The sequence below is a fragment of the Mustela nigripes genome, chromosome 4 (genome assembly GCF_022355385.1).
Source record: "Mustela nigripes isolate SB6536 chromosome 4, MUSNIG.SB6536, whole genome shotgun sequence".
Taxonomy (NCBI): Eukaryota; Metazoa; Chordata; class Mammalia; order Carnivora; family Mustelidae; genus Mustela; species Mustela nigripes.
Genome location: NC_081560.1, coordinates 150,246,598 through 150,267,104, shown reverse-complemented (window position 1 = coordinate 150,267,104; position 20,507 = coordinate 150,246,598). Strand labels below are relative to the sequence as shown.

The 20,507-nt window shown below is 37.9% G+C and overlaps 1 protein-coding gene across 3 annotated transcripts in view; it reads right to left on the bottom strand.

The window, feature by feature from the left end:
- BMPR1A (bone morphogenetic protein receptor type 1A) overlaps nt 1-20,507 on the bottom strand; it is a 140,349-nt gene that overhangs the window by 17,325 nt on the left and 102,517 nt on the right. For all 3 annotated transcript variants that reach the window (XM_059397955.1, XM_059397956.1, XM_059397954.1), the window contains 5 exons: nt 17,594-17,813; nt 10,456-10,618; nt 7,994-8,096; nt 3,887-3,983; nt 3,624-3,723 (listed from right to left, as the gene is read on the bottom strand). In XM_059397955.1, coding sequence (XP_059253938.1) covers nt 3,624-3,723; nt 3,887-3,983; nt 7,994-8,096; nt 10,456-10,618; nt 17,594-17,663 — 533 coding nt within the window. In that variant the 5' untranslated portion in view covers nt 17,664-17,813. The remainder of the gene's footprint in view (nt 1-3,623; nt 3,724-3,886; nt 3,984-7,993; nt 8,097-10,455; nt 10,619-17,593; nt 17,814-20,507) is intronic.

Sequence of the window (20,507 nt, the reverse complement as noted above, 5' to 3'; positions counted from 1 at the left end):
CTTGTTGGGTGCTGAGTACTTTTGTATTCCTTTAAATATTCTTGAACTATGTTCTAGGATGCAGCTATTTTGAAACAGGACAAGCCTTCTGAGGTGGGACCAGTGTCATGTTTCTTCTAGGGCTAATTATTTCCAATACTGAACCAAGACCCCTATGAGTACTCTAAACAAAGTCCTGTGAATTATTAAGTTTTCAAGTCTCACAGCTGGTGGGAACAGACACTATTCCCAGAATTATGTGAGCATCCAACAATGTTTTCTTCAGTCTTATCAAGCAAAACCCCAGCTGTGCGTAGTTTCCTCACTTGTGCGTGCTGCTCAAGATTCACTGAATATTTGATAGGAACCCTGTGCAGATATCCAGAGTTCTTTCCTTGTTAAGCACTCTCCTTTCCAGTACTCTGTCCTAAGAACCATAACTGCTATTCATACTCCAGACTCAGCTACATCTCCTGGAGTCAGAACCTCCTGGACTACACCTGGGTTTCTCCCGTGTCCTATAGGTAGAAATTCTCTCTGGGCAATAAGGTAGGCAATCATAAGGCTCACTTTATTTGTCTCCTGGTTTTCGGGGATTAGTGTGTTTCACTGCCTGATTGGCAGCTATTAGTATGTAAACGGGGCTTACTGATTATAGGCTTCACTGTAAGATAACTGCCTGGGCCGTTTCATTGGGCCCACTGAGGTCAGCAGGTTTAGGTCTCTTCTCTTGGGCTGGATGGATTTCCCCAAGAAGATTCTTCCCATCTGTCATTTGAATAAGCCTGGCTGACAGCATTCTGGCATAGTTGAGGCACCCACCAATCAGTATGTAAATGTTCACTTTATCACCATATTTTTACTGTAATACCTCACCCTCAATAATGGGGGCCACCGCTAAGAATATCATCTTTGTTCTTTCCAGGGAATATACTTTCTAGCTTTCTGTTAGGAAGGTGGTGGGGAAGTGATGCTCAGAACAGGAGTCATGAATCTCAACATCTGTTGTACTTGCCATCGAAGATGGCCCACAACAACCCTTAACTCCCAGTAAGCATGTCCTTGTTTAGTTCTCTTCCATAACACAGTAGGACTGACCTGACCTGTGTGACCAACAGAATGTGGCAGAAGTGATGGTGTAACTTTTTTTTTTTTTTTTTTAAGATTTTTAAATTTATCTGACAGAGAGAGACACAGCGGGAGAGGGAACACAAGCGGGGAGAGTGAGAGAGGGAGAAGCAGGCTTCCTGCTGAGCAGGCAGCACGATGCAGGGCTCGATCCCAGCACCCTGGGATCACGACCTGAGTCGAAGGCAGTCACTTAGCAACTGAGCCACCCAGGCGCTCCATGATGGTGAAACTTTTGAGTTTAGATTGTATATAGATTTGCAGTTTCCACCTTGATCTCTTGGGTCACGCTAGAAGGAAAAAGCCAGGCTTCATACTGCAAGGAAACTTAAGCAGCTCTGTAGAGAGGTTCAAGATCAGAGAAACTAAAGCTTCCCACCAATTTGTGAGCCTGAGAAGGGAGCTACCTTTATTTTGGAAAGTGATCTACCAGCTCCAGGCAAAGCCTTCGGGCGAGCACAACCTCTGCTGACGTCTGGCTGGACATTATGAAAAATCCTGACACCCAGACAGTCACCCCTGAGTTTCTGACCCACAGTGAGAGATAATAATTGCTGTTTTAAGCCACTGTGTTTGGAAGTGATTTCTTAATGCAGTATTACATAACACACAGAGCATCTGACTTTCTAAAAATAAATTTTCAAGCAATCCTCTTGGTTTTACTGCCACTCTCAACTTTACTTCCAGAGATAACAGGTACTGCCAATTCTTGAGCTTCTTGGAGAATTCTAGGATATAAACTGGTTGCTACTTTCTTAAAATTCTAGCCTAGGTGTCTGATTTTTTAGATCTGCAAAGTCATTTACTACTCATCCAAAAGCTTCACAAGTTCCAAAGTTTTTTGCTGTTTTCTCTTGTTCTCCTCAACCTACTTGGACAAAGAAATTAAAAACTCTTTACTGCTTGCGTTTTTTTGCTGGAGGCAGCAACAGTAAGTATGCTCAACCTGTCTCTTTAAGATTTTTGCCAGTATAACGTGAAAAACAGTATCTCAGTATGACTTTATATTTTTCATATTCTGAGTATTCTTGAGTCATTTTTTAAAAAAGATTTTATTTATTTATTTCACATAGAGAGATCACAAGAAGGCAGAGAGGGAGGCAGAGAGTGGGGGAAGCAGGCTCCCTGCTGAGCAGAGAGCCCAATGTGGGGCTCAATTCCAGGACCCCCAGGATCATGACCTAAGCTGAAGGCAGAGGCTTTAACCCACTGACCCACCCAGGCGCCCCTTGAATCATCTTTTTATTTTGCTTTTAAGAGCTATAAGTATTTCCTTTTAGGTTAATAATTCATTTACCCACTGAACTGCTAAGGTTTTTTTCTTTTTGATTTATAAAAGCTCTCCATGTTTGAGAAATTAGCTCTCTGTAACATGAGATGTCAATATTTTTCACTGTATTCTGTTTATGGTGGTTTCTGCCACATAGTAAAGTTTTATTTTTATGTCGTTGACACAATTTTTTTTTTTTTAAATTTTAAGGTTTTGTTTTCCTTGGGTGTGGTTTTTTTTTTTTTGGCTTTTCAGTCTTGTGTCAGACTCAGAAAGGGCTTCCACATTCTGAGATCATTTTTAAAAAATTATTCCATGGTTTGTTCCAGTGCTTTAATCACTTCATTTTACATATATCTAGCTCTAATCTGGGTAAAATTTATTCCAATGTAGGTAACTGATTAAACTGCATCTTAAACTTCATCTTTAAAAAAAAAACTTTATCTTTTTCCATGCAGCTACCTACTACAAATCCATTTATAGAATTATCCAACTTTTCCTCAGTGGTCTGAAATGTTCCCTTTACCATATACTAAATTTCTTTATATTCTTGGGTCTGTTTATGGGTCTAGTAACCCGTTCTACTGATCTCTCGGTCTATCCATATACCAGTAAAAAATGCTTTATTACTGAAGTTTATCCCCTCCTGTTATTACTCTTCTCTTTCGGGAAATCATGACTAAACACAAACAATTCTGAAGGCACAAATAACTTAAGAATGATAATGTAGTTGGCTTTTTGGGACAGATTTTCAACATTCAGTATTCTAAAAATAAGAAAAATCGTAAGAACTCATGAACGAAGCAAGAAGTAGAGTTGGGTTCAACTAACTGATTAGTAGTAAGGTCCTCTTTTCCCTTAAGAAAATTATATTCTAGTTAGGAGCTTATAACCTAAAGGAGATAGAACCAGAGAATATAAGCTAATGGCATCTGAATTATATTCAAAGGTCAGTAATTTCTTTGCACTGGCTTTTATTTTTTTTAATATTTTACTTATTTATTTGACAGACAGAGATCACAAGCAGGCAGAGAGGCAGGCAGAGAGAGAGGAAGGTAAACAGGCTCCCCACTGAGCAGAGAGCCCAACCTGGGGCTCGATCCCAGGACCCTGAGACCATGACCTGAGCCGAAGGCAGAGGCTTTAACCCACTGAGCCACCCAGGTGCCCCTGCACTGGCTTTTAAAGAATAATTGCTCGTATCTAATATTCAACAAAATATTTCATATCAAAATAATTATCTTACTTGTAACAAAAGCAGCTGGAGAAGATGATCATCGCAATTATGCAGACAGCCATAGAAATGAGCACAACCAGCCACCGAATGCTGCCATCAAAAAATGGACCTGACAAGGGAAGTAAACAATGAAGTATACATATTATCTTTCTATCACATATTAAAGGGGAAAAATAATTTGTAGTGTTAAATTCTAGAAAGCTTGCTTATTGTAAAAACCAGAGAAAATATTTTATTGAAAACCATGATCACACCCTTTTTGGCTAACCTACCTATGACAACAGGGGGCAGTGTAGGTTGTAAATACTGGTTACATAAATTGGTCCGACAACATTCTATCGTCCGGCGTAGCTGGGCTTTTGGTGAATCCTAGAGGAAGAGTAATAATAAAATTAAAAATGGCTTGATATTTTAAGGTTGATAATGAGGTTTTTTTAAATATTCATAAGTATAATTTCTAATTCAGCTGAAAGAATAGGACCTCCAAATTTTATGTGTAAAAAAAGATTACTGAAAACTTAGAATCTGTACTGAAATAGTGAAGATTGTGAAATTATTTTTCCTAAAGAGAACGTATGTATGTGGATGGTGTGTTGGAACAATGAACTATAAATTACTAACAAAAGTTCATTAAGTATTTTTCACTAAAACTTTGGCTTATCTTAATATATTCCTTTTCATTTGTTTTCAGTAAAAATGTAAGTCACAGTATCTTTTCCTTAAAAAACATGGATAAGACATTTTATCATAATGATGAACTAGTAGGGTACACAGGATCTCAGAGCAGTACCAAAACTACTTAGGTGGAGGGTGTCCCAGTCTAAAGAAAAGAGACATCAGGAAGAGTGGTTGAGTCGGTAGAAGATACTACAGAGTCTGCTTCCAACAACTACACTGAGACTAATGAACCCCACATAGAAGCAAGTTGAAGCAGACGCAGTGAGGACAAAGGCAAAATATAGAAGCCATTTTTCTGAGGTTCTTAGAGTCTACCAACCAAATATGAGACGTGTCCCTAATAGGTCAATAAATGAGCACAGGAAAACACCGTAGTCATGAGAACAGACACCAACAATTATGTGTGAAGTTTGACTTGACAAGTTATTAACTCGAATGCTGATATTTCAGCACTGCCTGGGAAAACTGCCATTCTGGACCAAAATAGTAACAGAAAGGAATTACTTGTCATTACACAAGTAGCAACAATAGAAGCAGAAATTGACCATACTATTCTTAAGTATCAGATGGCCAGAAAGAGACTTCAGGAGTCCATGACTTGAGATTCTATCAGGGAAAGTGGGTCAAGAGTATTTGGAAACTTTCAAAAGCTCAAGTTTTATACTTTAACTGAATTTTTAACATTAAAACAATTTTTACTTGTAAAAAGAAAAGAGAGAGACAATTCAGAAGTTAGACAGGTGACTCTGAAATAATCCCCGCCCGAGGACACTTCCACGAAGGATGGAATGAAGAGCACTTAACTGACGATGGGTACAAGGGCTGCGAAGCTCCAAGAACAGCTGCAGGAAGGCGAACAACCAAAATGAGCTGAGCCTTGCGGAAGAGAAAACGTCAAGAAAAACCAAGAAAGGGTTTCTGTGGCACTGCTAGAGGACAGACACCAAGCAACGAATGCGCTGCTGACGAGACAGCAGGAGAGGGGCACAGATCAGCACTGTACTTGGAAGCTGCTCTCCCGGACACAGCAGCAGGTCCTCTCCAGGGCTCCTGCGCTCTGCAGGAGTGCCCGCTCCTGCTGAAGCCCGGTGAGCACACCCAGCAAAGGGAGAGAGAGGCCTGGAGGGCCAGTGCCATGGTAAGATTTTAGCAAGAACGAGTACCGGACACTGAAGAGCTAAAGGTTATACTCCTTTTTTTAAAAGAAGAAGAAAGCAGACTTGGCCAACTAGAGTTTGGAGGCAGCATGGTATTATGGAAAATGCAAGGGCTCTGGAACCAAAAAGCTTATTAAATCCTAGCTTTGCCACTTACTAACTTTGTGAATGACGAACTTCTCTCTGGGCTTCTGTTTCCTCTGTTGTAAAATGGAGGACAAAGATACCTGCCTTGTGGGGTAACTGTGAGGAGATGAGGTAGCTTACACCAAGTACCTGGCACATTAAAAGCAAACCTTAAATATTTGATAAATAAATTCTTCCTGTTCTAGTGAGTGTGCCATGATCCTACTGGGGATTCTAGAACAAGCCAAAAATGCTTATAAACTCCTAGAAGAGTCGATGTGGCTTGACCAAGAACAGCAATAGCAGCCTTAGGTCTCACCTTTCTTCGATAGTTAACCGTATGTCTGAGTGGGCAAAGATCAGATGATCAAGGTGGAGGGGGGACCTTTTCTATTCCTGCACTCCCCCACTCCTATCCTCCATCCATGCCCAATTCTGTGATCTGACCAGAGTCATGTGAGCTTAGATACTTAGATGTGAATTACAACACTGTCTGGAAATGAGGTTTGCGGTCCCAGGCCTTTGATCTGCAAATCAGGAGATGGGTGATTGTGCAAAGGGAGAAAGGAACAGAAACTGCTTGGGGAACGCTGTTCTCAGGCAGCCCAAGAGTACAATATAGGACTAGGCATGAGAAAGCAATTCCCCTAAATTATCCATGCATGTATGTGATCCTTGTGTAACAGTCTATGTGTACTTAAGGATGCACATAACCAGCTTAACAACTGCTCAGTTACATTATCAATATTGTAAAAGCTAACATTTATTAAGCCCTCTGTGCTAAACTCTTTACATATATGTTATCTCATTTGATCCTTACAACTCCCTTAGAAGAAAACAACTTGAAAAAAGAAAAGCTTCTTGCTCCCAAACTCTGCAGCTAGCAAGAAGCAGCACACAGATTTGAATACAGACTGTGAAGTTTAACAACTAACTTCTATTAGTGAGTTCAATTTATGATACACCTAGTTTAGGGGGCTTGCAGGATGCTGGTTATTACTGCTGAGCTCCGTGCTCTAACCACAGTTCTTTCTTCCATATTTTCAGTGATTAAAAAAGGTACAGAGTTCATGGTTGATAAAACATGCAAATGGCATAAAACTGGAAGAAATAATCAAATTAGCATCCCCCCCAAAATCCTTACAAATTACAGCAAAGGACTAATTCTAACATGATAAGATGTAACATAGACAAGTATGTAACAACTGTTTAACAAAACTCATTCCATTCCCATCTTCCTATTTGTGTCAAGAAACCAAAAGAACCAACAAAGAATGGAAGAGATGTTGGTTCAGCAGTAGCGTGAGTGAATGATGGGGATTTCAGCTGATGGGAAGCTCCACAGGTTTCAAGAGTGTGGTATGACAATCTGCCATCTAACATGAGATTTGGCTGTATTTAGAAAAAGAGAAAGGAGCTATTTATCCCCCCACCCCCCAGGACAAACCACACTTGATTCTGCATACAGAACTCGCATTTTCACCAGGCAAAGATGAGAGGGTATGGGGAGGAAGGCAGGACCACACAGAAAACTTCCTTCACACAGTAAAGGGCTATCTTATTAAAGAGGCTTTAGATTTGTCCTCTGTGGTCCAAAGGGGTAGGAAGAGATTTATAGTCATTAGAAGGAAGAGCTTTCTAAAGATCAGGTCAGGTTGTTCGTACAGACGAAATAGGTGGTCTTGGGAGGCAAGGACCCATTCATTACTAGAGGTGTTGCACTAGAAAACAGACGGGATGCAATACGTGTGTGTGGGGGAGGGATCCCGAACTTTAGCAGAGGTTGGACCATATAACCTTTAAAGTTTCTATCAATCCTGAGAATTTCTTAATGATGGAAATAACTTCCTAAAATAGTCAAACCTTAAATTTGTCACAAACGGTTCCATCTGAAACTGTCTTTCAGAAACACTGAAGGACTGCTGGGGTAAAATTACTGTACAGGATTTTGAAGAGATTAGATTTATACCCGACAGCCATCAGGATGTTCATAAACTCTTTCTTACCAGCCCTCTAATGCCTTTGCTGCTGCTGTTAAAATAACTCCACTGAGATTTCCTTACAAGGACTTGTCTCAGTGATATAAAGGTTACTGCCCATTACCCTAAAGTCTTTCCAGTCAGTTTTATAATCCATGGGTGATACTGTGACAATATTTTTTGCAGTCATGACAATCTGCAAACAGGAGGATTTAAACCTTTTTTTAAAAAGTAAAATAATCTGAAAAAAAAATCTGGAACTTCAATTAACACAAACACAATCTTACTATTTGAAGCAAGAGCTAAGCTTCCTCCAATATATTTGATTTACAAGAAGATACAGTGATGAACAGACCAGGCACACTCCTCCTGGAGAGATGAATACTGTTCATGTGGTCCCTCCCTTCCTTATTTCAGAGGCCCCAATGGAGATCCTTACCTTGCACTGAAAGTCAGATCCTTCATATTTCATACATCCTGAAGCTAATGTGGTTTCTCCCTGGTCATCTTCTTCTATGATGGCAAAGCAGTGCCCATTAGTTCTAAAAGAAAAGACCCCCCCACACAAAAAAATAAATAAATAACGTTACATCAGAAAGTACCAATTAATTCTCAATTTGAATGTGACTGGATACTGATGGCCTGTAGTTCCTGTTTTTTTGAACTAGAACTACATTCGTGTTATTTATTGGCAAAACTCTATGGGTTTTCAGGCAAATAAAAGAGGTCACATCTGAACTAAAACCTAATGGTCCAAGGGGAAAAAGATTTCTTTTAATCTTTCCTCTAAATATGACTATGTAACTTCTCTTTGCTAATCACAGTTACATGATCACAGAAAGCTGATTTATAAAATTTTACAAAGTAAAGAATCTTAATGTTTTAAAAATATGGGTAAAAATGGCTGCCTTTTTAGGGCACCTAGGTGGCTCAATCGACTGAGTGTCTGACTCCTGGTTTCCGCTCAGGCTCAGGTCAAGATCTCAGAGTTGAGGGATCAGGCCCTGTGAGCAAAACTCCATGTTCAGTGGGGACTCTGCTTGCTCTCTCTCTCTCTTTCTCCCTCTGCTTTGCCCCTCTCCAAACTCGTACACGCTTGCTTTCTCGCTTTCAAGTAAATAAACCTTTTTTAAAAAATGACTTCCTCTTGGGGTGCCTGGGTGGCTCAGTGGGTTAAAGCCTCTGCCTTTAGCTCGGGTCGTGGTCTCGGGGTCCTGGGATAGAGCCCCACATTGGGCTCTCTGCTCAGCAGGGTGCCTGCTTCCTCCTCTCTCTCTGCCTGCCTCTCTGACTACTTGTGATCTCGATCAAATAAATAAATAAAAATCTTAAAAAGAAAAAAAAACACTTCCTCTTTTTATCCATAAAATTTTCAGTATTCACATACAATAGACAATAAATAAAAACAACTTTTCTATGAAACACAAAACCAGACTAAATGACAAAGAAAAATATATTTGGGAATAACAGACTGACTAAGATCGTGAGAGGTGTGTTTTACCAAATGTGATAAGAAAAAAGGGATAACTTCTGAAGAGCTTCAAGAAATGTACATATATATGTATTTAACAAAATGTTATCATTTTAGTATTAGTATGTTGGAGTTTATCCCTAATATATTCATTTAGACCTTAAGGGGTAGGAAGACACTTGTGAAAGTTTTTGTGTGTGGGACGCCTGGGTGGCTCAGTCAGTGTGTCTGACTTGGATTTTGGCCCAGGTCATGGTCTCAGGATTGTGGGATTGAGACCCATAGCAGGCTCCATGCTCAGCTGGGAGTCTGCTTTAGATTTTCTCTCTCTCTCTCTCTCGCAAATAAATCAATAAATAAAATCTTTTTTAAAAAGTTTTTGGGTGTTCTTATTATTCACATCAGTAAGTATATTATTTCTACTTAAAAGATTCTTACAGAATTATTACTTTTTTGTAGGGAAAAAATGCTAAGTATGGGGCAAAAGTCTGTTAAAATTAATGATTCAGTTCTATTCTGGATTACTAAACCACTAACAGCCCACACATATCAGGCACGTACTACAGACAAGAAGTTTGGCAAGAAATTACTTGGTGCCACAGTGGGGAACACACCCCTGTGACAGATCATCCAAGCTGTCACGATAAATTGAAGCACCACCAGAGGACAAAGCAACAAATCTAAGACATGGTGAGCTATTCATAAAATTTCAGTATTTTACATGTATACTTTTTTGCTTTATATCTGGTGACATTCAAAGAGTATCCAATCATTAGGAAAGCACAAAGTAGGATGTTATTACCTTCATAAAAGGGACACAATTAATTAATTGATGAGTGTGTCATTCAGGGAATTTCTTTGGCTAATAAGTCAATTCTTTGATGTCCCCCAACAATAAGGAATAGAATTATATGCTCATTTACAAATGTGTTGCAAAGTGAACATAAAATTAAGTAGGAAAATTAAAACTGTCATATAAATCAGGCTTGGATTGGGAGTTCACTTATAAGAAAGTAACATAAAATTAATTAAATATCACAATATCAACCCCTATCTTTTGGTAAAATATTGCAGCCAATTCAGAATTATAAGATTGGGGTGAATTGCTTTTTTAGTAATCTCTAAATTTTCTATAATAAGTATCAATAAACTTTATGATAAAAAGATTATTAAATAAGCTCAAAATGTTAGATGAATACCAAATTCCTTTTATCTCCTTTAAAAGGGATATTACAATAAGAAAAGAACCATCAATCATGTAATAGTACTAAATGTTCCCATATGCAGAACAAGAAGCTTTTTGGCTCTTTGGAAAGATACCACATAAAATTAAGGGGGAAAAAAAATTAAACAATGTGAACAATTCCTAAAATAGCATCAAATGCACTCCTATTCTCATAACTTCAAGAAGGGCTGCATAAAATACTTACATGCATGTGTTATTAATAGCATCATCTGGGCAGTGTCCTGAGCAATAGCACTTTAAAAAAGGCAAAGTATCCTCTGGTGCTAAGGTTACTCCATTTTCTGATTTTTTCTGGTCAGAGTCTGATTTCATCCCAGTACCGTGGAGCATACTGTCTAGATTCTGCCCTGTATTCAAATATGAAATTTGTGAATAAACCATTTCTGAAAAGCTAATTCTTTCATTTCAATTTCCAATGAGAAGTTTCTAGGTTTTCTTATTATAGTATGGCAGCTACTGTGTTTAATTAAAAATACATTTCATTCATACATTTAATATTTGTTAATAACCTACTGTGCACAGAAAAACCATCCCAGGTTTTGTGAGACATACAGAGAGGACTGTGTCACAAATATTGCACAGTGGAAGAAAAACAATGTGGCAAAGGTAGAATATTGTCATGACTTGTAAGAAAGGTGCAAAATGGGAAGCGATTTCAAGAAGTCTGAGATTGTTTCCAATCATTAAAAAATATATATGAATTATGGTTCTTAAATTCCTTGGCTCAAGAACTGGGACTAGCTTAAAAAAAAAAAAAAAGTCATTTATTTGTGTCTCTAGGTGGAAGTGGAGTTACTAAGCATTTCGTTTTGGACATTACTTGCTTAAGTAAGGGAATTGTGAGAGCAAGGAGACTAATCATATTATCTGGTGCCTTTTATCTCAAGGTCATTGGTTCAAATCCAGCCTATGCTGCCAGAAACTGAAGGTTACTGTAGGGCAGTAGTTAGCTTATGAAAATAGAACTGTGTTCTTGCATTAGAGTCAAGTAGCCTCAAATGACAGATACTGTCATATTTGGTACTGAATCTTCCAGGCTGAAAGCAGAACAGAACTAAAATGTTTCAGTAATTTTTTCTTCCGTCTGAATCAACTAAAATTGGCTAGCCTACTCCTGTAGGGCTGACCTCCAGGGAATAAAACGTAGAGCCAAACAGGTATAAAATACTAAGAGAACTGTGTATAAACAACACTTCATTATAAAAGTTAGATAAGTGGCTCAAGCATAATGTGGACTTGACTTTAAATTTAGCCGTACGGGCAAAATGAACTACTGAAAAGAAAAAGTAACACACAAACACATACTCATAACAGGAAAAGAATGTCCTGCTATATTTTTTTTTTCTTAGTGACTCCATGCTTTGAATTTTAATAATCTTCATTTAACCCTTTAAATTGATAAAAAGCTTAAAGACTTCATTTACGTTAGGAACATCAACTGTAAAAAGTAACAAAATAGCATGGTGGGCAAGAACAGAAGAAATCCACTAGGCTAAAAATGAGGAGACCTGTACTGTGGTCTACTATGGTCCTATGATGGTCTCACCACAGTTTAACTGACTGGATAATCATGGACCAGCCATGTCACTTCTCCAGACCTCATTTACTTATTAGTAAGACCACAGAACTAGAGGCCATCTGAATTCTCCTCACCAGCTTTAAAATCTACTACAATAACAGAAGGAAGCATTAATCTAAGCATGGAGAACAAATGGTAAATAATATACTACATGCAATTAATTTTCAAAAATCTAGTGAAACACAGAAAAAGTGGTATAGTGTGGTAGAAATGACATGGAAGTAACAGTGTGAAGGTAAGGGTTCAACTCCCAAATATATCCTAGGTGTTATTCTCTGAAGCTCTTCTATCTCTAAAAAATGGTGATAATAATTCCTGCTCAATTCAACTCAAGATTATATAGAGACATGAATGCATAATAAAGGGCTTAATTATATATAAAAAGGGTATAAATGAAGAAATTATTTAATAACAAAGAGCATACTAAAAGATCACCACTACCTAGAATATTCAAAGTTATAGCATGGTTAACACATATAATTTCCCAAAACACTATCAGAATTTAGGAAATTAAAAACCCTAATTATAATAATTTGCACCTGGGGTTTATATTACCTCAAATATTTATTTAACAAAATACTGATTAGAGGCCAGCTATGTGCAAGCAAGTTACTGAATGCTGGAAACTGATCTGGTCCTTGAGAAACAGGGAAGGGCAATAAGACATAAACAAACACACTGTGAAAAGTGATATAATACAAAGGTAAACAAAGGAAGGCGCCTGGAACACAAACTCCGCCTAGGTGTCAAAAGCAATGAAAACTAAGCTGTATCTTAAAGTTGTAAGATTTTCCTAAATAGAGGCACCGATGCAGAGAAAAATAACAAAGCAACAGTCTCTCCGCACTATCTCCCTAGGTGACAGCACCCATCCCAAGGTTTAAACAAATCTCTTTGTTGATGGCTCCTAAGATTTACCCCTCCATCCTTAAACTGCTTAAGTAATCTCAAAATTAACTTGTCCAAAATGGAACTCACTGACGTATCTCTCCTCAAACCCATCTCCCAAGTCTTTTGGCCCAACTTCCAAAATAGATCTCAAGTTTTTCCAGTTTTTTCCAACTTCACTGCTATTACCTGGAATAGCCCTGCCACTTCTGATAGGAATCTCCATGCTGACCTCCCAACTTCTGTTCTTGGGCCCTGCCATTCATTTCCCACACAGGGGCCAGAGTTAGCTTATAAACATAAATCTGATCCTGTCATGTCCCCCTGCTTAAAACCAATTAATGACTCCATATGCACTCAGAATAAACTCCAACCTTCTTCACCACACCCACTGCCAGCAGATTTTGGACCCTGTGTACCTCTCCAACATCAACTCACAGCACCTACCCTCCATCATGTGTAGGCATGCTAGCTTTGTTAGTTCCTACAATATGCCAATCTCTTTCTACTCACTAGTCCTGTGTTTGTTTGTTTATTTATTTATCTATTTATTATTTTTAAAGATTTTATTTATTTATTTGACAGAGAGATCACAAGTAGGCAGAGAGGCAGGCAGAGAGGGGGGGTGGGAAGCAGGCTCCCCACTGAGCAGAGAGCCCGATGCGGGGCTCCATCCCAGGACCCAGAGATCATGACCCGAGCCGAAGGCAGTGGCTTAATCCACTGAGCCACTCGGGCGCCCCTAGTCCTGTATTTACAAAGCATAAAATTATGAGGTCTGGATGGGCTGAAGTTATAGGTTGTATTTCAAAACAAATACATGCAAAAAAATATTTAAGGTTTACATGTTCAAGTGTAACAACTGAGAAAAAACTAAATATATATAAATATGGAGATGAATGGCTAAAAGAGACAAGTGACCATAAATAGACATGTTTATACCACTTTGTCATTAATGGCAATTTTTGGCATCAATGATTTTACCATTTTTTTCCTGACTAAATAATTTTTCTTACTTTCCCAGTAATCTAGGGGCTTCCTTTGTACAAAGCAGAGAAAGTCCTCCCCCGTCCTTAAGTCACAATGTCTAGAATAGGAATCAGAAGGCAAACGGTTGGAGAGCAGGAGAGACCAATGGGACATCAATGAGACATCAATGGGACATCAGTAACAATTCTCCTTAACCTATGTGCTATGGAGCAGTGATTACTGAAGGTGGCTTCCAAGCTGTCCTAAATGGGAGTTTATATAGGACTTATCCAATTTCTTCTTCATTACTAAATACTAGGTGTGTTGGGCACTGACAATTTCTCTTTGCTACTCACTGCTAGACCATGAAGACATCCATGTGAACCTGGTGGACAAGGTTACATACTACCCAAAAGTCCTGAATGAGTGGCCGAGTGCATTAAGTCAATAAACCTCTGGGTTATACGTACATATATACATTTGAGGAGGAACTGAATGTTTCCAACAACATGGGCACTTTCAGTATATGCATGCAAGAAGGGTATATATGAGGTAAGGATGTATGATGTTAGGTGGACAGATGTGATACCCTGCAACAGATGCTGTTAGGTGTTCTTTCCCCCTTTACCTTGCTAGCAACACACACACACACACACACACACACACACACACACACACCCTTTTTTAAGCATTTGCTCACTCCTCCATGTGATTCAGGGAAGCACAGCCCTACCCTCAGTAGAGACAACTGTTTTGTCCAATCCAACAATTTTAGTTCCATTCCCCTTACTACCACTTAACACAAGAGGATAAATTAATTCTGCCAATAAAGTGACAAGGAAGTCTGCTAGAAGAGGAAGGGGGAGGAAGAGGAGAGGTGCCTGCAGAAAGAGTTCTTTACCATTTAGAAAGAGACATGAGAGACATGCATTTGTCTTCTACCGAATGCTGCCAACTCAAAGCTGCCATATCTACATGGGATCCCTGGCCCCACAGCAGCCACACTGTGGCCATAAAGTGAGTTAACCTAGGGCTAAATTAATAGATGGAGGAGAACAAAGTTGAAAAAGAGAAAAAACTTGATGAGCCAAGGAATGGACTTACTGAAGTCCCCCTATCTTCAGACTTCTTGGTTTGGAATACAACATTTTCCTTATTGTTTAAGAGATTTTGAATTGGGGTTTTTTATTGTTGTTGTTGTTGTTGTTGTTGTTGTTATTTATAGTTGAAAACACCTTAACTGACTGAAGAGAAAGAATCTGTTCCAGACTCTTTAAGTTGACCAAAGGCAACCAATCTTCCTGTCAAACTCTGATTCTGTCTGGTGGGACATGTGTCCTGCCATAGGTAATGAACTTACATTAATCTAAGCTGACTATCACAGTTCCGTCTCCCAGTTTTTCAATAGCCCTAGCAACTGTTTCAGTTTATCCAACAAAACATGATAAAATCTGCCGGCATAAAGTTGGTTTCTGGGGACATTTTGCTTTCCTGAAATAACATCCAGCTGAAGTCAGTGCTGACCCTTTCCTCATTTTTCCTTCCTCCAATGTAGATAACAGCAGTCATTTTGTAACCATTAGGGAAAAGTCAAGAAAACTATAGATGTCAACCCTGACACCACTCAACTACTGAATGAGCAAACAGCGACTATCTACCATCTACATCAAAAAATAAATCTATTTGTTTAAGTCACTGTTTGTTAGGCAGTTTCTTAAAGCTAAAATCCATTCCTAAAACTTGTGACCAAGCCAAAAACAAGAACTAAATAGCAATTAATGTTGACATTGGGTAACTCATTCTTTGTTCCAACCATCTCAATGTAAAGGACTTAAATCTTTATCAAAACATCTAATGCTCCAAAAATTCCCATTTACATCTAGGATACATGTTATTGTTTTTATTTTACAACAAGGATACCAATATATGGAGAAGTTTACTTTCTCAAGACACAAATGAAGCTAAAGTTGAAGATAAAGTCAAGTTATTTCCACTAATATCACTCTCTGGTCCTTAGTAATCTCTAAGAAATAACATTTTCTTCTATACTGGTTTTTCTTTTCTTTAAGACTATTTTTATTTTATTTAAAGCAACTCTAAAACTAATCTTTTTGAAAGGAAATGTAACATATTTGGCTATTCATCACAGAAACGTAATTCTTATTAAGATTTTTCACTTGCACCCGATAACTAATTACCAATTCATTTCATCTAATAAAAGTTTAATTATAGTACAGTTTGAATCAGGGTAGGGAAAGAATTTTGAATTATATTGCCTTCTGTGATCTACACAGATTTTTAAAAAAATTTAACATCAAATACTGATTACCTGGGAGTGAGACAGCAAATATGCTACTATTGATTTAACTCATCTTCAAAACTATGACAGCTTTGGCTGATGCTGCTCAACAAGATATATAACAAGAGCTGTTAAATAAAGGTATTTTATTAGATAATTTGGTATTTCACCAAAAGTGGCTTTTAGAAGAGGGCTTTCTGTATTCTGAGCAAGAAAATACTAAAGGTATTAATTACACCTAAAATAAAATATGAAGCTACAAATTTTATCTTTAAAATGAAAATGTCATGGGCACCTGGGGTGGCTCAATCGGTTAGGTGTCTGACTTTTGGTTTCAGCTCAGGTTATGATTTCAGGGTTAGGAGACTGAGCCCCAAATTGGGCTTCATGTTCAGCCCATGAACATGGGCTGTTCAGGGAGTCTGCTTGGGATTCTCTCTCTCTCTCTCTGCCTCTTCCCCGATTAGTGCGCACACTCTTTCTCTAAAATAAATAAATACTTTTAAAAAAGGATTTTATTTACTTATTTGAGAGAAAGAGAGAGAACATGAGCAGGGGGAGAGGCAGAGGGTGAAGCAGACTTCCTGCTGAGCAGACAGCCCGATGTGGGGCTCGATTCCAGGACCCCAGGATCACAACCCAAGCTGAAAGCAGTGCTTAATCAACTGAGCCACCTAGGTACCCCTACATAATTTTTTTAAATAAAACTGTCAAAATATTTGTGCTGTTAATTCTATTTTTTACTTGTAGATATTAATCTTTATTACTGTTAATGAAACATTATGAAAGAACAATCTGTGATGACATAAACATAAGAGGATGAAGAGATCCAATAACTTTAATCTAAACTTAAGGGAATGAAGAGACCCAATAACTTTAATCTAAAAACCTTTTGCAAAATAGTACTATCTCTTCAGTTTGAAATAATGTCCTAACTAAACCATCTGGGAAAAAGCCCATGTGCAAATATAGCCCATCTGATCCTCAGAGTCATCACAATAATTTCCTGTTCGGGAGTTCCAAGCTGTGAACACAAAATTACAATGTTGTTCATAAATAAAACTTTGAGTATTCTATGAAGAAATTTTAGTATTTAGCACATACACAAATGCAACTTACCTTTCTAAAGTTTTTTAATGAAAACAAAAAAAACTTAGTTTTAAAATTCCTTTCTCCTTTAAAACACATTACAGAATAAATATAAATAATTAAAAAATCAAAGTCTTGAGTACCTGTTACCCTGTGTCTTAGCCTTAACTAGCGACAGATACTTCATTTTATACTTTATCTCATTTAATCCTCACAAGACTTAATGTTGCATATCATAATATCTATGTTATGGATAAGAACAGATTCAGAGAGGCTGATTTTAACAAATACTTGACAATGGTTCTACCACAGTCAAGTTCAAAATTATTTGGCATGTACTTATTCTTTGCCTTTTTACTTAAAAGCTATGCTGGCAATACTGAGCCTAACTGTTCAAAAAGGGACATTAGTAGAAGGAGCAGTTTCAAAAATGAGTGTTTTAAACATAGAAATAAATTACTGAAAAAGATAAGATTACTTAAATGAACAATGATTTACCTTGAACATAATAAGAAATGATGAACAGATAGGCTCCCAATAATTTGATGTAAATATACAGCTGAGTCATTGTTCAATTTTAATGTTTCCTATATACTGTCACCTCTAATAACTGGTGCTGTTATGTCACTATTTAAATGACTTTTATCCAAATGATTTTCTTGCACAAGGTCTCAATTACTTGACAATGACTTCAACTTCCACTGCTTTCTCTTGATTCCTGAAAGATAAAAATACAAAAAAGATAATGAATATAACTGAATTCTGGAAAGTTTTCAAAACTAAGAGAGAAAAGCAAATGCTTAAACATACTTTTAAATAATGAAATACATTTTGGGGCTGGAGAGATGGAGAGAGAATTGGGAGAGGGGAAAAGGGAGAGAGAATCTTAAACAGGCTCCGCGTCTGGCATGGAGCTAAACATGGGGCTCAATCTCCTAACTCTGGGATCATGACCCAAGCTGGACTTGGAAGCTTAACCAACTGAGCCACTCAGAAATGAAATACATTTTTAAGGAATAAAGCTATCTTTATTTCCAACAACAAAAAGGCACTGTAATTCAAAAGCTTAAATAATTCAGTAAATAGGTTGCCACCTCTCCTGATCTCAGAGTAATCATATGTAAAACAAGTACACTAAATAACCCCGATAGTCTTTTCTGGCTGCTCTAATTATTTTATTAGTAACAATTTCTAAATATATTAAGAATAAAGCAAGAAAAAATGAATTTCAAATACGAAGCTATTCATCAATAATCTTTCAAATCCTAATCGATGTGATAAAAACACATCAATCTTTGCAATAAATAATTTATTCCATAGAAGAGAAAGGCTACCTAGATAATCACACATACTTAAATATGCAGTGTGCTTCATCATTAAGGCAACAGAAATATATCTTAAAATTATTTTCCTATGCGGAGAAAGGGGAACCCTCCTACACTGTTGGTGGGAATGCAAGCTGGTGCAACCACTCTGGAAAACAGCATGGAGGCTCCTCAAAATGTTGAAAATAGAACTGCCCCATGACCCAGCAATTGCACTACTGGGTATTTACCCTAAAGATACAAACGTAGTGATCCAAAGGGGCATGTGCACCCAAATGTTTATAGCAGCAATGTCCACAATAGCCAAACTATGGAAAGAACCTAGATGTCCATCAACAGATGAATGGATCAAGAAGATGTGGTATATATACACAGTGGAATACTATGCAGCCATCAAAAGAAATGAAATCTTGCCATTTGCAACAACATGGATGGAACTAGAGCGTATCATGCTGAGCGAAATAAGTCAAGCAGAGAAAGACAACTATCATATGATCTCCCTGATATGAGGAAGTGGTGATGCAACATGGGGGCTTAAGTGGGTAGGAGAAGAATCAATGAAACAAGATGGGATTGGGAGGGAGACAAACCATAAGTGACTCTTAATCTCACAAAACAAACTGAGGGTTGCTGGGGGGAGGGGGGTTGGGAGAAGGCGGGTGGGGTTACGGACATTGGGGAGGGTATGTGCTTTGGTGAATGCTGTGAAGTGTGTAAACCTGGCGATTCACAGACCTGTACCCCTGGGGATAAAAATATATGTTTATTAAAAAAATTTTTTAAAAATTATTTTCGTAAAATATTGCAAATCTGACTTCATTATATAAAATTGAGCTTTTACTATGGATGGTGTGAAACATAATCTCCCAGGTTAAGATCTGGCAACTATAAAATAGTTGAAATAGGTAACAAAAAACCCTCACTAGTTTGTATATAGATGAATATAATTCTATTTTTCTGGTTCAAACAATTGATTTTATTGATTTCAGCCTAAACTATTCCTGAATGAAAAAGATTTTATTTATTCTTGACACAATTACCTCAGCATGATTTCTGCCACAAACAACCTGAGCTTTCTATTTTATCGACCTAAGAATTTTTTACCTTACTTAGCTCTTCAAAGGCACAGTATTGAGGAAATACAGTTTATAGAGTGTCCTTTATATTGTACATTTTAATATGGCTGACTTCTAAAATCTCTACAATTTCTCACTTCTCTACTATAAAATTAAATTGGTTCCCATCTACATAATGCTGAGAGATTTAAGACGTAAAATCTAAAATAATTACAGAAAACATCTATAATGTGACTTAATAGCATTTCCTGGGAAAACTCCCTTCTTGAAATTACACAACTGTGATTCTAGGGATACTTGTTCCAGGTTTCAAACTCAAAAGCAGTTTGCAGTACAATTTCAACCCTGCTCTCCTGTCACATTTCTATTTGCTTATTAAGTATCTCTACTAGAATTACACATCACTCATCTAAATCAAAAGTATTAACTTTCCTTCTGAACCCTCTAGGCCTGCTTCCGTCTGCATTTACTATCACAGAGGAAGGTGATGCCATCTCTTTGGTCACCCATGGCAAAAACCCTGGCATCATTTCTGCCTCTTATTAGCTACCCACTCCCCACCCTGCTCCATACTTCCATTCACTTTCACTCACCAAGAGCCCTTTCTGAGTACATATGACACATCAGTGCAAGATGCTAGATTACAAATATAAGTGTGACAGTCCCCGCTTCAAGTAGCTCATGGTCATGGGCAGGAGACTGATTGCTCTGACTGGTTCCCTCTTCCAGACTCATTGTTTCCTTATTGATTTATTTAAAGCTGATATGTGGTCTAGTATCACTAGCAGGACAACCAAGCCATCCTGCAGAGCAGCTGAGACTCTAAGCACCTGCCACAGTCATAGTCCCTTTCACAGGAAGGGGATTATATGTGATTCTTCCCCATAAACATCTGTGACTGCTATGCTGGGCACAAGTTCAAATCCTGATCTGCCTGAAATAAGTAACCTGACCTCTCTGGATGATTTCCTCATCTGTAAAACTGAAATTACATTATTAACTCATCATTAT